At 41.7% G+C, this 19,680-nt stretch overlaps 1 protein-coding gene across 1 annotated transcript in view; it reads left to right on the top strand.

Annotated features, from left to right (window-relative positions):
* Positions 1–19,411, top strand: part of nexmifb (neurite extension and migration factor b) — a 381,629-nt gene extending 362,218 nt beyond the window's left edge. Inside the window, exon 4 of the mRNA XM_061927928.2 lies at positions 14,659–19,411. Within this exon, the coding sequence (XP_061783912.2) occupies positions 14,659–18,863 (4,205 nt within the window). The 3' untranslated portion in view covers positions 18,864–19,411. The remainder of the gene's footprint in view (positions 1–14,658) is intronic.
* Positions 19,412–19,680: the final 269 nt, after the last annotated feature.

Genomic DNA, 19,680 nt, shown 5'->3' on the forward strand with positions numbered 1-19,680 from the left:
GGGAGAGGCGGGAACCGGTACTTTTTAGAGGCGGTATTGTACCGAATAGGATTCATTAGTATCGCGGTACTATACTAGAACCCAGTGACGTGCAGTGAGGTTGATGGCTGGTGAGGCACTGACTTCATCACAGTCAGATTTACAAACATATGAACCCTAAAGAGTATCTTATTCACCATTTGATTGGCAGCAGTTAACGGGTTATGTTTAAAAGCTCATACCAGCATTCTTCCCTGCTTGGCACTCAGCATCAAGGCTTGGAATTGGGGGTTAAATCACCAAAAATGATTCTCAGGCGCGGCGTCGCTGCTGCCCACTGCTCCCCTCACCTCCCAGGGGGTGATCAAGGGGATGGGTCAAATGCAGACGACAAATTTCATTACACCTAGTGTGTGTGTGACAATCATTGGTACTTTAACTTAACTTTAACTTTACACATACAAACTGTAGCACACAAAAAAGCACATTTAATTAAAAAAAACGTTATAATGGCCTTACCTTTACTTATAAATTAAGTCCATGCGCCGCAACTAAAGCCCTCACTTCAACTTTCCACGTGCAAGATTGAATCTATTTAAAAAAGTGTAACCGAGGGTTTATAAATGTGGCCTATACTGTATGAAACTACAAAATAACAAACACGGAGGCTCCAGTTTACACGAGGACCACTTTATTTACCTTCTTTCAAAAACCTCCGCAACGTGACATCACTTCCGCTCTTAGCGCCTTCAAAATAAGAGCTCAAGGCATATACTGTATAACAGCGCATAACAGGAACTTAACATCACAAAGAGGAAAGCCCATGAAAATAGGTTACAAAAGTTATTTAATAAGAAGCCAAAAAGTGCAAAAACAATAATGTTCGTGTTGGAGGAGTTGTGAATTAGGTACACCTGCAATCTGCAGGTGTATCTAATGTTGTGGCCCTGCAGTCATTCACAACTCCTCCAACACCAACATTATTTTTTTGCACTTTTTGGCTTCTTGTGAAATAATTTTTTTAAATAGATTCAATCTTGCACGTGGAAAGTTTAAGTGTGGGCTATAGTTGATATAACAATTCTACGGCGGGGGTGCAGGAGGCGAGCCTCACACAGTGCGTCTTTTGCAGCCGTTTTATGATCGCTCAGCACAAGAAATACTTTACACACATACAGTTGTTGACAAAATACACTGTACATTATATACCTCAGCTAACTAAACTATGGAAATGTATAATATAGTTCATATAGCAATACGGTCTCACTGCACAGCAGGCCAGCAGTTAGCCGAGTCATTGCGCAATCCATGTTGAGGCACTGAGTGACGTGCCTCAACTGGCTGCTGTTCACCGCACCGTCTCTTCTCAGTATTTGAACGGCAGATGTGAAAATTCAGCGATTTTGAATAAAAATAATCTAAAACTGGTGAAGTTAAATGGAAAATAACTTTATAGTATAATCACTGGATACATATAACAATTTTTTTTTTTTTTCTTTTTACATTTTTTTTCTTTCCATGATGGCAGGTGAGGCCCCGCCTCACCTGCCTCTAGTGACTGCACGTCACTGCTAGAACCGGTATACCGTACAACCCTAGTGCCATGGAAGAAACTCCTACATGCAGTCCCACGTGCCCACTCCATCTTGACATGGACACATTCCACACACAGCCGCACAGCTGCAGCCTCTCTCAGGTGGATGAAGTCCTGAATGTAATGAAAGATGAGGCCAGTCTAGTCAGGCCCGGTCTGGCTTGGCGGCGGCGGCGAGGGTGTCTAGCGTGCACGGTCGGCGGGTCCAGCCCGGCCTGCCAGGAGTGGATGTCGCTCCATATGGTCAGTGTGAACGTCGGTGCCAGATTGCGTGAGCTGTTTTCACATCCAGCTTCAGTTTTTTTTTCCTATTCAAAGACAACTTGTCCTACAACAGTCATGGCCACATACTGTATGAGCGCCGCGTCCGGCGAGACACGCACTGAATCCTGGCAAGTGTGTTTTAAATGAGCTTGTTTACATCTGCCAGCGTACACCCAGAAGTAACATTATGTTTTAGCCGGTGAGGGATTGTGTGGCTATACACGTTCACATTTGACCTCTAAACTCAAACATGATTTGTCAGCTAAAGGCATTGCGTGTGTGTGTGCGTGTGTGTGTTTGTGTACCTGTCTGACTGATCTGTAGCACATTCCGAACAGCTGAAGAGCTAATGGTCCAGCTGGAGACAGATGGCCCCTCGATAACACTATACCCGCCGAGCCAACGCGCACATGCACCACTCACACACTCATTGACACACACTAATATTCCAGGCATGAACACATACGAAGGGAAATGTTAATCCAACATAAAGTCAATATGCATTTAATGTGTTTTTTTTAAAGATAATTTGGTTGGTTAGGTTTAATGCATGGACATGGTGATTCATTAATTAATTGTATTTTTTCACCCATGTTAGGCAAGGGAAAGGATTAATACAAATGATTTATTATAGTGTTTTATTATTAACCCTAATTAATTATGGAGGGAATTAACAATTAGCGATTGTTTTGTTTTTATGGTCCTGTAGTTGCAATTTTCCTTTTCTTCTTTTTTTTTTTTGGTCCTTTTCAGCCACTTAGGCAAATTATATTGTTGATAAATACTATATTAACCTTGTAGATTGTTATAGTAAAACTAGGTTAAGCTTCATCATATCTGCTGTACGGATTGACTTTACAAAAGAGAAGTGTGGGGTACTTCTCTTGTTGCTTTATTTGTGTTTGACTTCATTCAATGGATTTATATTAATGGTTGGCATAGGAGCGGATAGAAATTGTATTTGTTTTTTTGTTTTTTTAGAAGACAGACGGGGAAATTGTGGCGACAAGAGTGGGATAAGACAGAGAGACAACAACAACATCATCCTCTAACATAAAGTCAATATGCATTTAATGTGTTTTTTTTAAAGATAATTTGGTGGGTTAGGTTTAATGCATGGACATGGTGATTAATTAATTAATTGTATTTTTTCACCCGTGTTAGGCAAGGGAAAGGATTAATACAAATGATTTATTATAGTGTTTTATTATTAACCCTAATTAATTATGGAAAAAAAATAATAAGTATAGATTGTTTTGTTTTTATGGCAGTGTAGTTGCAATTTTCTTCTTTTTTTTTTTTTGGTCCTTTTCAGCCACTTAGGCAAATTATATTGTTGATAAATACTATATTAACCTTGTAGATTGTTATAGTAAAACTAGGTTAAGCTTCATCATATCTGCTGTACGGATTGACTTTACAAAAGAGAAGTGTGGGGTACTTCTCTTGTTGCTTTATTTGTGTTTGACTTAATTCAATGGATTTATATTAATGGTTGGCATAAGAGCGGATAGAAATATATATATATATTTTTTTTTTTAAAGACAGACGGGAAAATTGCGGGGACAAGAGTGGGATAAGACAGAGAGACAACAACAACATCATCCTATAACATAAAGTCAATATGCATTTATTGTGTTTTTTTCAAAGATAATTTGGTGGGTTAGGTTTAATGCATGGACATGGTGATTAATTAATTAATTGTATTTTTTCACCCATGTTAGGGAAGGGAAAGGATTAATACAAAGTATCTATTTTAGTGTTTTATTATTAACCCTAATTAATTATGGAGAAAATTAACAATTATAGATTGTTTTGTTTTCATGGCACTGTAGTTGCAATTTTCATTTTCTTCTTTTTTTTGTCCTTTTCAGCCACTTAGGCAAATTATATTGTTGATAAATACTATATTAACCTTGTAGATTGTTATAGTAAAACTAGGTTAAGCTTCATCATATCTGCTGTACGAATTGACTTTACATAAGAGAAGTGTGGGGTACTTCTCTTGTTGCTTTATTTGTGTTTGACTTAATTCAATGGATTCATATTAATGTTTGGCACAGGAGCGGATAGACATTTTTTCTTTTTTAAAGACAGAGGGGGAAATTGCGGGGATAAGACAAAAAGACAACAACAACATCATCGTCTAACATAAAGTCAATATGCATTTAATATAATTTTTTTTAAAGATAATTTGGTGGGTTAGGTTTAATGCATGGACATGGTGATTAATTAATTAATTGTATTTTTTCACCCATGTTAGGCAAGTGAAAGGATTAATACAAAGGATTTATTATAGTGTTTTATTATTAACCCTAATTAATTATGGAAAAAAATAATAATTATAGATTGTTTTGTTTTTATGGCACTGTAGTTGCAATTTTCTTCTTTTTTTTTTTTTTGGTCCTGTTCAGCCACTTAGGCAAATTATATTGTTGATAAATACTATATTAACCTTGTAGATTGTTATAGTAAAATTAGGTTAAGCTTCATCATATCTGCTGTACGGATTGACTTTACAAAAGAGAAGTGTGGGGTACTTCTCTTGTTGCTTTATTTGTGTTTGACTTAATTCAATGGATTTATATTAATGGTTGGCATAGGAGTGGATAGAAATTGTTTTGTTTTTTTTTGTTTTTAAAAGACAGATGGGAAATTGCGGGGACCAGAGTGGGATAAGACAAAGAGACAACAACAACATCATCCTATAACATAAAGTCAATATGCATTTAAAGTGTGTTTTTTTTTAAAGATAATTTGGTGGGTTAGGTTTAATGCATGGACATGGTGATTAATTAATTAATTGTATTTTTTCACCCGTGTTAGGGAAGGGAAAGGATTAATACAAATGATTTATTATAGTGTTTTATTATTAACCCTAATTAATTATGGACAAAAATAACAATTATAGATTGTTTTGTTTTTATGGCACTGTAGTTGCAATTTTCTTCTTTTTTTTTTTTTTGGTATTGTTCAGCCACTTAGGCAAATTATATTGTTGATAAATACTATATTAACCTTGTAGATTGTTATAGTAAAACTAGGTTAAGCTTCATCATATCTGCTGTACGGATTGACTTTACAAAAGAGAAGTGTGGGGTACGTCTCTTGTTGCTTTATTTGTGTTTGACTTCATTCAATGGATTTATATTAATGGTTGGCATAGGAGCGGATAGAAATTGTATTTTTTTTTGTGTTTTTTTAGAAGACAGAGGGGGAAATTGCGGGGACAAGAGTGGGATAAGACAAAGAGACAACAACAACATCATCCTATAACATAAAGTCATTATGCATTTAATGTGTGTTTTTTTTTTTAAGATAATTTGGTGGGTTAGGTTTAATGCATGGACATGGTGATTAATTAATTAATTGTATTTTTTCACCCATGTTAGGCAAGTGAAAGGTTTAATAAATCAGGTGTTTGTAATTTAGTGTTTTATTATCAGCCCTAATTGATTATGGAGAAAATGAACAACCAATTATTGATTGTTTTGTTTTTATGGCACTGTAATTGCAATTTTCCTTTTTTTCTTTTTTCTTTTTATGGTCCTGTTCAGCTACTTAGGCAAATTCTATTATTGATATATTGTTATGTACGGCACAGACAACAGGGGCGTAATATTAGGTTTTTGTTTTATTTATATATGTATATATGCTATATATAAATAACAAATAATAATATATATAAACAAGGAAAATGGAGTGTGACTAAATCCAAGAGTGTGTATGGTGTGCGACTATGTGTGGGAATTAGTGTTACCGTGAGTGTTGAGCGAGAGACGGAAGTCCCGGAGGGGAAAAGCAGGCTCGAAGGTCCGTGAGACAAGCAGGTAGTCTGGGCTATAACGGGGCGTCGAAGGTCCGTGTTCAGGCGGTTCTTAGTGTCATAGTGTGTGTAGTTAGTATGTTCCAATAGCAGCAGAAGTGCACTTTTTGGAGAGCTGTATTATTTTCAGTTTTGTGCCCAAGGGACTAATTTTATTTAACACTATATTATTATTTATACACCTATAGTGATCACAGAGACAGGTTGTTTTTGTGTTACTGTATATATTTGTTTTTCTGAAAAATCCCACTTAATATACTTTCGGTAACAACAGTCAATATATATATATATTTTTTTTTAGGGGGGTAACAGTCAATATTTATTTATTTATTTATTTTTTATTTTTTATTATAAAATAAAAGTGAGCTTTTGTTAAACCAAATATTGTGGTTTTTTCCATATACAACAACCTATCTGGATTCGATAATAATAATAATAATACCTGGGATTTATATAGCGCTTTTCTAAGTACCCAAAGTCGCTTTACATGTAGAACCCATCATTCATTCACACCTGGTGGTGGTAAGCTACTTTCATAGCCACAGCTGCCCTGGGTAACTATCGGTTCGATAAGAGGATTTGATAATGGGCTCGAACTCGATAATTTCTTATCAAACATCATCCCTACTGTACAGGTGACTAAAAATGTAATTGAATAAACTGAATAAAGGTAATACATTCATATTGATCATTAAAAGTGCATCAATTTGCATAAAAAAAAAAATCAACCTATCAAACATTTTTGACCAACTTGAACCATTTGATACTGAAAAAAATTAATTGAATAAACTGAATAAAGGTAATACATTCATATTGATCAGCAACATTAACTCAGGAACACAAAATATAGAACACTTCAACCTGCAAAACAAAAATTCAAAATAAGTATTTGTGCTCATTTTTTGAACAATGAGGAGGTCAGGATTAATGGCTCCAATGAGCACGTTTTGTAGTGCACGGCTTTTCGAAGCGGGGTTTGAAGCATGATACTGCATGATCCCGATAAAGCATACAGATGTGATGTTTTTTCTAGCTTGTGTGTTAATTTAGCAAGCCTGTCTAAACTCACTCCCTTCAACAGTGTAAAATATTGATGCTTTATGGCAGACCTGGGCAAATTAAGGCCCGGGGGCCACAAGCGGCCCGTTAAGCTTTTCAATCTGGCCCGCCGACCATTCCCAAATAATTTTTTTTTAGATCTTTAAGATGGAAACTGTAGCTGCCGTTATGATGTGCAGTGATGTTGTCAAATACCGTAAGTCTTGAACTATACAAAGTACAAACCCCGTTTCCATATGAGTTGGGAAATTGTGTTAGGCCAGTCTAGTACCCGCACTCTTTTACCGTATTTTCCGCACTATAAGGCGCACCTAAAAACCACAAATTTTCTCAAAAGCTGACAGTGCGGCTTATAACCCGGTGCACTTTATATATGGATTAATATTAAGATTCATTTTCATAAAGTTTCGGTCTCGCAACTACGGTAAACAGCCGCCATCTTTTTTCCCCGTAGAAGAGGAAGTGCTTCTTCTTCTACGCAAGCAACCGCCAAGGTAAGCACCCGCCCCCATAGAACAGGAAGCGCTTCTTCTTCTACTGTAAGCAACCACCCGCCCGCGTAGAAGAAGAAAAAGCGCGCGGATATTACGTTTCATTTCCTTTGTGTGTTTACATCTGTAAAGACCACAAAATGGCTCCTACTAAGCGACAGGTTTCCGGTTCATGAAAAGACGCAATCTCTCCATCCGCACACGGACTACTATTTCACAGCAACTGCCTAAAGACTTTCAAGAAAAGCTGGCTACTTTCCGTGCATATTGTAAAAACAAGATAGCTGAAAAAAAGATCCGGCCAGAGAACATTATCAACATGGACGAGGTTCCACTGACTTTTGATATTCCTGTGAACCGCACTGTGGATACAACGGGAGCACGTACGGTGAATATTCGCACCACAGGGAATGAGAAGTCATCCTTCACTGTGGTTCTAGCTTGCCATGCTAATGGCCAGAAACTTCCACCCATGGTGATATTCAAAAGGAAGACCTTGCCAAAAGAGACCTTTCCAGCCGGCGTCATCATAAAAGCTAACTCGAAAGGATGGATGGATGAAGAAAAGATGAGCGAGTGGTTAAGGTAAGTTTACGCGAAGAGGCCGGGTGGCTTTTTTCACGCAGCTCCGTCCATGTTGATATACGACTCCATGCGCGCCCACATCACGCTGGTTTTTAATATATTATTAAAGTTTGACTGACCTATCTGACTGTTTTTTTGACATTCCTTTAGCGCAGTTAGATGCGGCTTATAACACGGGGCGGCTTATAGGTGGACAAAGTTTTGAAATATGCCGTTCATTGAAGGCGCGGCTTATAACCCAGGGCACCTTATGGTGCGGAAAATACGGTACTATGAAGCCACGTTGATGTAACACGTGGCTTGGCATTGTCTTGCTGAAATAAGCAGGGGCGTCCATGGTAACGTTGCTTGGATGGCAACATATGTTGCTCCAAAACCTGTATGTATCTTTCAGCATTATTGGCGCCTTCACAGATGTGTAAGTTACCCATGTCTTGGGCACTAATACACCCCCATACCATCACAGATGCTGGCTTTTCAACTTTGCGCCTATAACAATCCGGATGGTTCTTTTCCTCTTTGGTCCGGAGGACACGACATCCACAGTTTCCAAAAACAATTTGAAATGTGGACTCGTCAGACCCACAGAACACTTTTCCACTTTGTATCAGTCCATCTTAGATGAGCTCAGGCCCAGCGAAGCCGACGGCGTTTCTGGGTGTTGTTGATAAACGGTTTTCGCCTTGCATAGGAGAGTTTTAACTTGCACTTACAGATGTAGCGACCAACTGTAGTTACTGACAGTGGGTTTCTGAAGTGTTCCTGAGCCCATGTGGTGATATCCTTTACACACTGATGTCGCTAGTTGATGCAGTACAGCCTGAGGGATCGAAGGTCACGGGCTTAGCTGCTTACGTGCAGTGATTTCTCCAGATTCTCTGAACCCTTTGATGATATTACGGAGCGTAGATGGTGAAATCCCTGAATTCCTTGCAATAGCTGGTTGAGAACGTTTTTTCTTAAACTGTTCAACAATTTGCTCACGCATTTGTTGACAAAGTGGTGACCCTCGCCCCATCCTTTGTTTGTGAATGACCGAGCATTTCATGGAATCTACTTTTATACCCAATCATGGCACCCACCTGTTCCCAATTAGCCTGCACACCTGTGGGATGTTCCAAATAAGTGTTTGATGAGCATTCCTCAACTTTATCAGTATTTATTGCCACCTTTCCCAACTTCTTTGTCACGTGTTGCTGGCATCAAGTTCTAAAGTTAATGATTATTTGCAAAAAAAATAAAATGTTTATCAGTTTGAACATGAAATATGTTGTCTTTGTAGCATATTCAACTGAATATGGGTTGAAAATGATTTGCAAATCATTGTATTCCGTTTATATTTACATCTAACACAATTTGTAGTTAAGGCAGCACCTCTGGTCATTTCCGTCAAGTAGTGCACTACATTGTGCCTCAAATTCCTTTAAGGCCCGGTTACTCAACACACAATTGACAATTTGACTCTCTACTGGAAATATTAATATCGGTGGGAAAAATGGGTTACAGCGACCTCAGCAGAAAACCTATGTCAGTATATTCACTGAGGCTATTTAGGTTCCAAATGTGTTGGGAACTGGTGGCAAAATAGCTGGCTGTGATCCTCCCGCAGCCTGACAAGTTGATGCTATTGCAATTTTCCGACTCTGAGAGGAAGCGAGAGGATGCATATTCCTCTGGAGATTGCCATCATTAAATGATGTAGCATAGCCGTACTCTTATCATGGGAAGTCGGGGGCTGTTGCAATGTTTCTGCAGGCCACATCCCCTTGCAAGTTTCATTACCTCGTTGACTCACTCTCGGATCATATGCATATTCAAAGATGTGCTCAATAGCAGCACACCCATGGCGAATACTGTTTGTTAAGCAGTCTTCCCCTGAAGCATTTATCATTACATCAATAATGATTTGGCGCATCTATCCAAAGATGGGCGACACTGCTAGTTAACCCCTGTAAATGCATTCATTATTTCGATGGGGTTTATTAGTTTTTCGTTTTTCTTTGGCATGATTTAAAGACTATGTGAGGAACATCAGCATAGGGACTGCACAGAGGCAGGTGTAGATGGTATTGCTTGTACAGCTTCCAGCATTTGGGCTTGTCGTGTCCCTAGCGTGCCTCCTACCTGCCTCTGTGGCTGTGATCTAATTATAAAATGCAAACACATTTATCTGCCTGCATTCAAGGCTGCGGTCGAGGATTTTGATTGTTCCTCGTCAGGAGGACAGACAAGACAAGCCTTCTGCTGCAAATGAATTGCCATTAGTACCACTGTTCGAAGCTAAATGATATTGCACATTTATAGACAGACACTGCATACCTGCCAACTACTCCGGTTTTCCCGTAATTAGTACGGTTTTCATCAACCTATTCCGGGTTACGGTTGCAGTGATAAAAAATACGGTTTTTCATTAATTAAAAAAAAATATTTTTTAAAAATGCGCGAGGCTATTTATAGCACCGCTGCCAAGCAGTTGCCATTGTTTCCAAACGAGCGAACGATCATGGAATCAGCCGGAGAAAAATCGCAAACTAGTCTTAAACCGAAAAGAAAACTGCAGTCATTCCGTGAAGAATATTCAAAAGCCTATCCGGGAATAATTATCCGTTCCAAAAAGGGTGAAAACTACGCGAATTGCACCTTGTGCAGACAAGATTTTTCGATCGGACACGGAGGAATTAGCGATGTAAAAGACCACGTTGGGACAAAAAAACACAAGTCTAATGCCGTTGCTAGCGATACAAGTGGAAAACTTTCAACGTTTTTCGGATTTTAGCCACAAAAAGGTAATGACACCAATGTTATCTATTGGAATTGTTTAGTACTGTTATACTGTTAAAAGTGTTTATACTATTTATGCTTTCAAGTCCAAGTTGAAGAAATCTTGTTAAATGTTGACAGCATAACTACCAAAATACAGAAGTATGTCCTTAATATTTTTGCAGTGCTATTTCTGTTGAAAAGTTCAAATGATTACATTAGAGATGTGATGTGCCACTTTTCAAGTGTCTGATGGCTTCAATTAATTTTCATGAATTTTTCATATTTTGAATTCTTTTGAAAGGTTTACAAAAAAACTACATTTGAATTGTAATTCCATGCTATTGACAGGACTATTAATTTTAATGAAGTTAGCTTACCATGTTTACAGTATGATAATTGTGATAGAAATGTGAATTTTAGGCACAGAATATTTTTTACAATTGAACAAGGCAGTAGATTATACAAGCTTGGACAGAAAGTTAATAATGACACCAATTTTTTTTTTAATGGAATTGTTTAGTACTGTTTTACCATTTGTTTACTGTAAAAAGTGTTTATACTGTTTATACTTTCAATGAACAAATTGAAGTCTTGTGAAAGGTTGACAGGATAACTGGCATTAACTGTCAAAATAATTTCAAACTATTGAAGTTAGCTTACAGAATAAACATGTCAATCAACCCATATGATTTTTGCTGTAATATTTTTGTTTTGAAAAGTCACTGTGACTGATAGAAAAGTGATGGTTTTAGCAACATTTTAACCTGTCTGAATGCTAATAATCATTTTGCGTCGGGGGGCGAAGCCTGAACCCCCCACCAGGACTTTGTCCTGGACCTACTGGGGCCTGCGGCCCCTGGACCCTGGCTACTAGGCTTTTCTGATTTCAAAAGTTGGCAGGTATGGACACTGTTTTAATTTACATAGGCGATTTGTGACTACACAAAAACCGTACATGTAAAATAAGTTTACTCTACATTTTTTGTTTGCTTTTAAAATATGTTAAAGGCCTACTGAAATGCGATTTTTTTATTCAAACAGGTCCATTCTATGTGTCATACTTGATCATTTCGCGATATCGCCATATTTTTGCTGCAAGGATTTAGTAGAGAACATCGACGATAAAGTTCACAACTTTTGGTCGCTGATAAAAAAGCCTTGCCTGTACCGGAAGTAGCAGACGAGTAGCGTGACGTCACAGGTTGTGGAGCTCCTCACATCTGCACATTGTTTACAATCATGGCCAGCGAGAAGCGATTCGGACCAAGAAAGCGACGATTTCCCCATTAATTTGAGCAAGGATGAAAGATTTGTGGATGAGGAAAGTGAGAGTGAAGGACTAGAGGGCAGTGGGAGCGATTCAGATAGGGAAGATGCTGTGAGAGGCGGGTGGGACCTGATATTCAGCTGGGAATGACTAAAACAGTAAATAAACACAAGACATATATATACTCTATTAGCCACAACACAACCAGACTCTGCAGCATCGCGTGGACATCGGGGGCGGTACCTCTGGATTGGCAGACCGGGGTGGTGGTTCCTCTCTTTAAGAAGGGGAACCGGAGGGTGTGTTCTAAGTATCGTGGGATCACACTCCTCAGCCTTCCCGGTAAGGTCTATTCAGGTGTACTGGAGAGGAGGCTACGCCGGATAGTCGAACCTCGGATTCAGGAGGAACAGTGTGGTTTTCGTCCTGGTCGTGGAACTGTGGACCAGCTCTATACTCTCGGCAGGGTCCTTGAGGGTGCATGGGAGTTTGCCCAACCAGTCTACATGTGCTTTGTGGACTTGGAGAAGGCATTCGACCGTGTCCCTCGGGAAGTCCTGTGGGGAGTGCTCAGAGAGTATGGGGTATCGGACTGTCTGATTTTGGCGGTCCGCTCCCTGTATGATCAGTGTCAGAGCTTGGTCCGCATTGCCGGCAGTAAGTCGGACACGTTTCCAGTGAGGGTTGGACTCCGCCAAGGCTGCCCTTTGTCACCGATTCTGTTCATAACTTTTATGGACAGAATTTCTAGGCGCAGTCAAGGCGTTGAGGGGATCTGGTTTGGTGGCTGCAGGATTAGGTCTCTGCTTTTTGCAGATGATGTGGTCCTGATGGCTTCATCTGGCCAGGATCTTCAGCTCTCGCTGGATCGGTTCGCAGCCGAGTGTTCCAGACCATTTGATGTTAAGAGGTCGGTTTGCATCCCGGTTCCTGAGATGGAACGAGCAGACTTGGGTCTTCGCAGGGTTTGCGTGTAGATGGTTTTGCTCGTAGTAGAGGAGTAGCTCATCTAGAGCTGAGGTGAGGTTTGCTTCTACCGCTTCAAACGTACTCTCTTGAGATGTTACACAGAGGTCGTTAGCGTATATGAATCGTGCAGTGTTCTGGTCCATTGGCTGGTCGTTGGTATAGATGTTATACAGTAGTGGAGCCAGCACACTACCTTGAGGTAGGCCGTTCTTCTGTCGTCGCCAGCGACTTTACTTGTTGTTTAAAGAAACATAGAAGCGCCTGTCTTTCAAGAGGACTCCAAAGAGGTCTGTGAGTGCCAGATCTTTTGTCATCTCCAGGGTCTTTTTTAGGAGGAGACGGTGGTTCACAGTGTCGTACGCGGCAGACAGATCGACAAAGTTTTATGTTTATATGAAATAAACACACACACAGTATAGTTTCCTTGGCAGAAGAAAAAATCAATATAGTTCTGGCTTCTCAAGAGCCATATTATTGTTATTTGAGTGTTTAAGTATGTTTATTTTCTTCTGTTTTAATTTGTAAATGCTTTTGAGTGGGGTTTTTTTTTAATGATGAAGGCAAAACGGGGTTGGGTGCATCACGTTTGGTTTATGTGACGTCACATGGGTTTACATTCGTGTATGGAACTATCACTTCAATATTCAATGTGCATAATTGACAAGCCTAATTACTCACACAACAATGAGTTGATACAAGTTTATTTTGGGGTATGATATTTTTAATGAGGTAAAGTCGATAATATATGTTATATTCTAGCAATATTATAAAGCCATCGTGTTTGAGGCATCCTATTTCATGTGTCCTAGTATAAACTGGATTTGTAGTTTGGTTGCTGACATTTATGTCACTATGATCACACAAGGGACATAACTACTCTGACTAGTTTTTAGTTTCAAAGTTCTAGTTGGGGAACTGACACATCTTTCTTTTTTTTTAATTGATAGCAGCTTATATTAAATTTAGTAGAGGCCTTACAAAACTAATTTTAATTTTTTTTTTGTTTTTTGTTTTTTGTTTTTTGTTTTTTGTTGTTGTGCTTGCTACCATGTTTCATCATTCCATGTATATACTGTCCTCTGGACCCCCTGTCAAAAGCTTCTTCACGTACCATCCATCCATCCACCCATCTTCTTCCGCTTATCCGAGGTCGGGTCGCGGGGGCAGCAGCCTAAGCAGGGAAGCCCAGACTTCCCTCTCCCCAGCCACTTCGTCCAGCTCTTCCTGTGGGACCCCGAGGCGTTCCCAGGCCAGCCGGGAGACATAGTCTTCCCAACGTGTCCTGGGTCTTCCCCGCGGCCTCCTACCGGTCGGACGTGCCCTAAACACCTCCCTAGGGAGGCGTTTGGGTGGCATCCTGACCAGATGCCCGAACCACCTCATCTGGCTCCTCTCGAAGTGGAGGAGCAGCGGCTTTACTTTGAGCTCCTCCCGGATGGCAGAGCTTCTCACCCTATCTCTAAGGGAGAGCCCCGCCACCCGGCGGAGGAAACACATTTCGGCCGCTTGTACCCGTGATCTTGTCCTTTCGGTCATAACCCAAAGCTCATGACCATAGGTGAGGATGGGAACGTAGATCGACCGGTAAATTGAGAGCTTTGCCTTCCGGCTCAGCTCCTTCTTCACCACAACGGATCGATACAGCGTTCACGTACCAACATCTTTAAATGATGATATTTCACTACTATTGTAATTGTTATATGGTATTGTGAATAAACTTGAAACTTGAAACATGCCAAATTGTACTGATTAAGTAGCAGTAACTAAATATCAAGGCAGCAGAACACACTAATAAGAGGTTGTCTTTTAATTTACAATAATTGTTGAAATAATTAAAATATCCTTTCTTTTTTTTCAACAGGGGTATGTGAGCAGAGCGGTGATCTGAGTCTACACAGACTTGTTGATGCTGCTCTCTCTCCATCCTTACCTCAGCCTGCTGCCGAGTCATCACAGCGGGTCTGCCCACCGCACCAGAGCAACACACCCGCATCACCAGCTCTCTGCTTCCCCCTCCCACTTGGCGCTGATCCCTCTCTCAGTCTCACCGCAGCTCCTTGCCCTCCTTCCCATGAGGTTCCAAACGTAGTCCCCCTTTTTCACGACATGTCCAGTCCCGCATCACTTCCCAACCCAGCTGGAAGCTCCTGGGGCCCAGCGGGAGACACCCAGAAGAGCATTCGGTTGCCTGCTGTCACCTCTCTGTCAATGACAATGATGGAGCCTGACAACGTCTCTACTCTGGCGGAGGAGTGTCTCCTTCAGCCGACACGCACCTGCCTTGGTTGCTTTATTGAGACCCGCGATGCCACTTCAGTACAAAACCCACCGCACGAGCCTAGCACAAGCCCTAATTCAGAAAATGGACTAAGCGTACGGATAGGGGACGTGAACCGAGAGGACTTCTCTGACATCAACAATATCAGCATTCAGTGCCTGAGCCATGCGGGGGAGGCGGTGAGTCACTACGGAGAACAGCTCCTCTCTGACCAGCTACTTAGCTTTCCCCTGCCCAAAGCCCCAGATGAGGGCAAGAGAGCTGAAGGAAACAAAACAACAAATGACTGTGATGACCCCGAGGATGATGCAACAACTAAGAACTTATATGAAGGACTGTTATTGGATAAAGTGAGTGGAGAAGAGGTACTGCTGGCAAATGCCAGCCAGGACTGGGGCTACTTTGAATCCTTCATCAGCGAGAGCAAGATGGAACTGCTGGACCTATGTTCAAAAAATGAGCTGTCAGTCAACCTCTTCTCAGAAGAAGACGTTGATAATTTATTTGACGATGAAGATGACGACTCGACTTTAAGCAGTGATGTTTGTTCCCTAAAGATTCGGTATGAGTCGTTTCAGGACAACATGAGGGAAAAAACAAATGTGCTTCAGGAGGAGACACAGTTAAATTTCTTCCCTAGTGTCCTGGCCAACTCTGCCAAGAAAGAAGAAGGAGTAGGAGTCTTGAGGAGAAGTGTTGAAGAGCTTCAGCCCAAAATCGATGAGCTCATCCTCGAAACAGGACAGGAGGAAACGCCAGGGGACTGCAATGGTGAGAGCCCCCTTGACGGCTCCCAATGCTCACCCATGTCACCTCCTAAAATCAACTATGTAATAGATTTTAATTCCACAGAGGAATCAGGGGAATTCAGTGATGACAGCTCCTGTACTGGCTCCTCCTCAGACACTGTGCAAGAGGGCAAATATAAGAAGGGGCACTCCAAAAGATTCTTCAGCCCCTCCAATCCACTTAACTATGGCTTGCGCTCGAAGAGAAAGGTCCGATACAGTGATGATTACTTATATGATGTGGATTCACTTGAAAGTGAGAAGAATGCAGAGAAAAAAGACAAAACCCCATTAGGTCAGAAAGAGGAGGAAGATGTAGACTGGTGCCCCAAAAAAAGGAGGAAATCATGTCGTAAAGACCCACCCGTGGTCATCAAGTACATCATAATCAACAGGTTTAAAGGAGAAAGACTAATGTCAGTGAAACTGGGAAAACTAAACCCTGCGGATGGTACTGTGAGCTTAAATGCCAACACAATAAGCAAATATGAGACACTGGCTCCTCTGAAAGATTTCTGGCAGGAGAAGCAAAGAAAGCGCCAGGAGCAGCTCAAGCTGGTGGCCAGAGAGAGACAACGCAGTTTTCATCTTAACGGACGCCGCCATCGTCCTTTTCATTCTAATCATCCTAAAAGGAAATACAAGTTCGCTAACAGAATTAAGGTTCAGAGGATTCACACAGTGCAACAGACAGTCATTGTGCAGAATTCCCTGCCCGCTGATCAGGCCCACGGAGATGTCGCTAAAGACGAGGCCACCCCAATCGCGGAGGAGATAATAGCAGCCCCAGGCATCCCGGTCACATTGGACATAAACTCTATCTCAAACATGGTGATAACCAAGAGTCGCTCGCAAGAGAGAGAGGAGAGAGAGGGAAGGAGATTGGGAGGAAATAAAATAGTTAGGATAAGAAAATTCAAAAGTGAAGCAAGGCTGAGAAGCCAGAAAATGAATGCGACCCAAGAGGAAGAGAGGAAGAGCGTGACAAATGAATCGGATACCATTGTCGCTGCAGCAAACACTGATGATCCTTCTGCTGGGCTAAACGATACAAGCATGAGCTCCACCACAACCAAACTAGACTTCTCTGATAATGCCACCACAATTGAAACAGACAAAGAGAAGCAATTTGTTTCGTCCTCCGACTCCCCTGACAAAGCACCATCCTCAGAAGAGGTTGAAACGGGCGTTCCTGTCATCCCGGGGGGCTATCTGCAGACTTTGCTAGATGCTACGGACTCCTCTGGAGGTACATCTATCCCATATTTTTCCCAGCATTCGTCCAGGCAGCAATATCCTGTGGGCCTATCCCTAGAGGAGAAACAGTTTTCTTCTCTTCAACTTGCTCAAAGCTGTGTCCTCTCCCCTCCCTCAGAATCAGAGCTTCAACAGTCTCCCCAGAATTGTCCCAGCTTCCCCCAAATGTGGCACCCACAACTCTGCACCAATCATAACCAGAGCTTTGGGCCTGAGACGCCTGAAACCCCAATTTTACCCAACAACTTCCCGACTGTTGTCCCGTTAAACGAAAACCTGCCAGTGTCTAACTACAGCCATGTCGACCCAGAGGGTGAACAGATACTTTATGAGAAGAGCTATCTAACTGAGCCTGAGCTACAGTCTGGGGCAGATCTGCAAGTGTGTCAGTCTACCTGTGTGGACGGCCAGGTGCAATACCAGAGAGGGTCTCTATGTACAGACAATGGAAGACTCATCAGCTATGACTCGGTAGGCTCCTTATCAGCCTCAAGCAATTACAGTTCACTAAGCCTCAAATCGTGTGAGCGAGAAGGTGAGGAGGAGGGCAGAGACAGTTTCTTAGCCCATTGCAGTCCTAAAATGGTGATTCAGCAGAGTGTGGATGCCCTCACACCCCTCAGGGAGTCCTCAGACCTGCTGGACATCTCTAACTTTACTCCTGACAAATTTAGACACTCGTCATTGTCGGAGCTTTCACCGCCTGAGACGCCCAACCTCTCCCCGCAGGTCGCGGGGCGTGACATGAAAATACCAGCAAATGTTGGAAAATACCAAGATGTAAACGATTTGACAGTGGAGCGCAATAGGGACGTTAAATGGAACTGTGACATTATACAGCAACAGGAGCACACAGGAAATTCCTACACCGTAGAAGATAGTCAGTTTCCACTGCACAATTATAACAACCAGGATGTTGTATGTGTAGATACAAAGGAGCTGGGGGTTACGGACTTCGATGAACAGACTGCTGAAATGGCAGGGCCCAAAAGCATAAAGGCAAAGAGGAAAGGTAATTACAAACAGACAGCTGCAGGACAAAGCCAAAAGAAAGTCCGTGCCCCAAGAACCCCTAAGTCTGAAAAAGTAAAGTCTCCCAAACAGAATTCCCGTTCCACCAAAAAGATCAAAGCCATGTTAGAGGGTAAGGCAGCCAAGAACCAGGCGGACGGGTGTGGTATAGGCTTGCCTGACAGTACCAGCACCGGGGACTGGTCTGGCCCTGGTTGGTCAGAGAGCAACAGTCTCGTCGGAGATGATCAGAGAGAGTTTGAGGAGCCCTCAAATATTCTGTCGAACATTGTCTCTGGCATGGCCGAGGTCCAGAGATTCATGATGGCATCCATTGAGCCGCTGTGGAACCCAATGTCTGAGGCTGGTATGCCCGCTGAGGCCAACAGCCTCAACCTAAAAACCCTGAAAATTTTGGCAGGCACTGAGTCTGATCTGAAGAAAAAGGGTGCCATGCTAACAGGGGCTGGGAGAGGCAGAAAGGCAGGGGGGAAAGGAGGGAAAAACCAGGCCAAATTCAACCCCACTCATCCCTTATTTCCTCAACTTGCTCTGGGCTGTGACATGTTTGACAAACCCAACTTCATTAACCCCGGGCCTGCGCACAAAAAGCTGTACCGTCACAAGACCAGTGCAAAGTTTCCTCGCATTGAAACACTAAAGGGGAAACGAGCTGAGAGAGACCCCAATAAGGACATAGCACTGATGACCTCTTTTGAGAAACTGAGGTAATATTTTGTTATCAGCTGCTGTTGCACCCCCCCCCCATCCCCTCCCTCCCCCCCCCCCCCCCACTATACCTGAGCCCTCCCTCACAAGCATACCTTCACTGACGCTATGCCAGAGCTGCATGAGAACTACGTTCCCCCTTGATTTCTCTCACTTCCTTTTTAACCCCTGAAGGAAATTAATATCTGCATGGAAAAAACAAACAAAAAAAAACTTCTTGTACTTTGCAAACTACCTATTGAGTGATTGTGTCGAGCTTGATTGAGATTTGGAAAACGACCACGGCTGCATTTTTCCCCTTTGCTTTTGTTGTTTCTGCTTTGTTTGTTCTTTCTTATAGTCATTTATTTTTCATTATTTTGTGGGGGGAAAAAAAGAGAATAAGCTTTGAAAACTGTTCTGTAAGTTTTTGGAGGAGTTTTTTTTTTTTTTTTTTGGTAATTTCTCAGCAAAACCTGCTCCCCCCGAAGTATGTATTTATACCCCGCCTTCCCCCCTTAAAGATGTAGCTATATACACAAATGCATTGAGTGACATCTACGCACCCCTCCTCCTCATCTGTTTTTGTATGCAGAATGTGGATGTCCTGTTGTTGCCGTCCTTCATACACTGCCTGGCTCATTTCAAGAGGAAAACCTACCGTTAACGAGCCCTATTTAATCCCAAGGCATCTTGAAAACACAAGATGGGACCGTTTTGTATCGATGACATATCAGATGTCTTTTTCACCCCTCGAGGTCGGAATGATTTCCTTTATTGAGCATTTTTTGTTTTGTTTTTTTCTTCCGGAGCATCGAGGAACTGGTTATCTACATTTACA

Source organism: Nerophis lumbriciformis, linkage group LG35 (assembly GCF_033978685.3).
Source record: "Nerophis lumbriciformis linkage group LG35, RoL_Nlum_v2.1, whole genome shotgun sequence".
Taxonomy (NCBI): Eukaryota; Metazoa; Chordata; class Actinopteri; order Syngnathiformes; family Syngnathidae; genus Nerophis; species Nerophis lumbriciformis.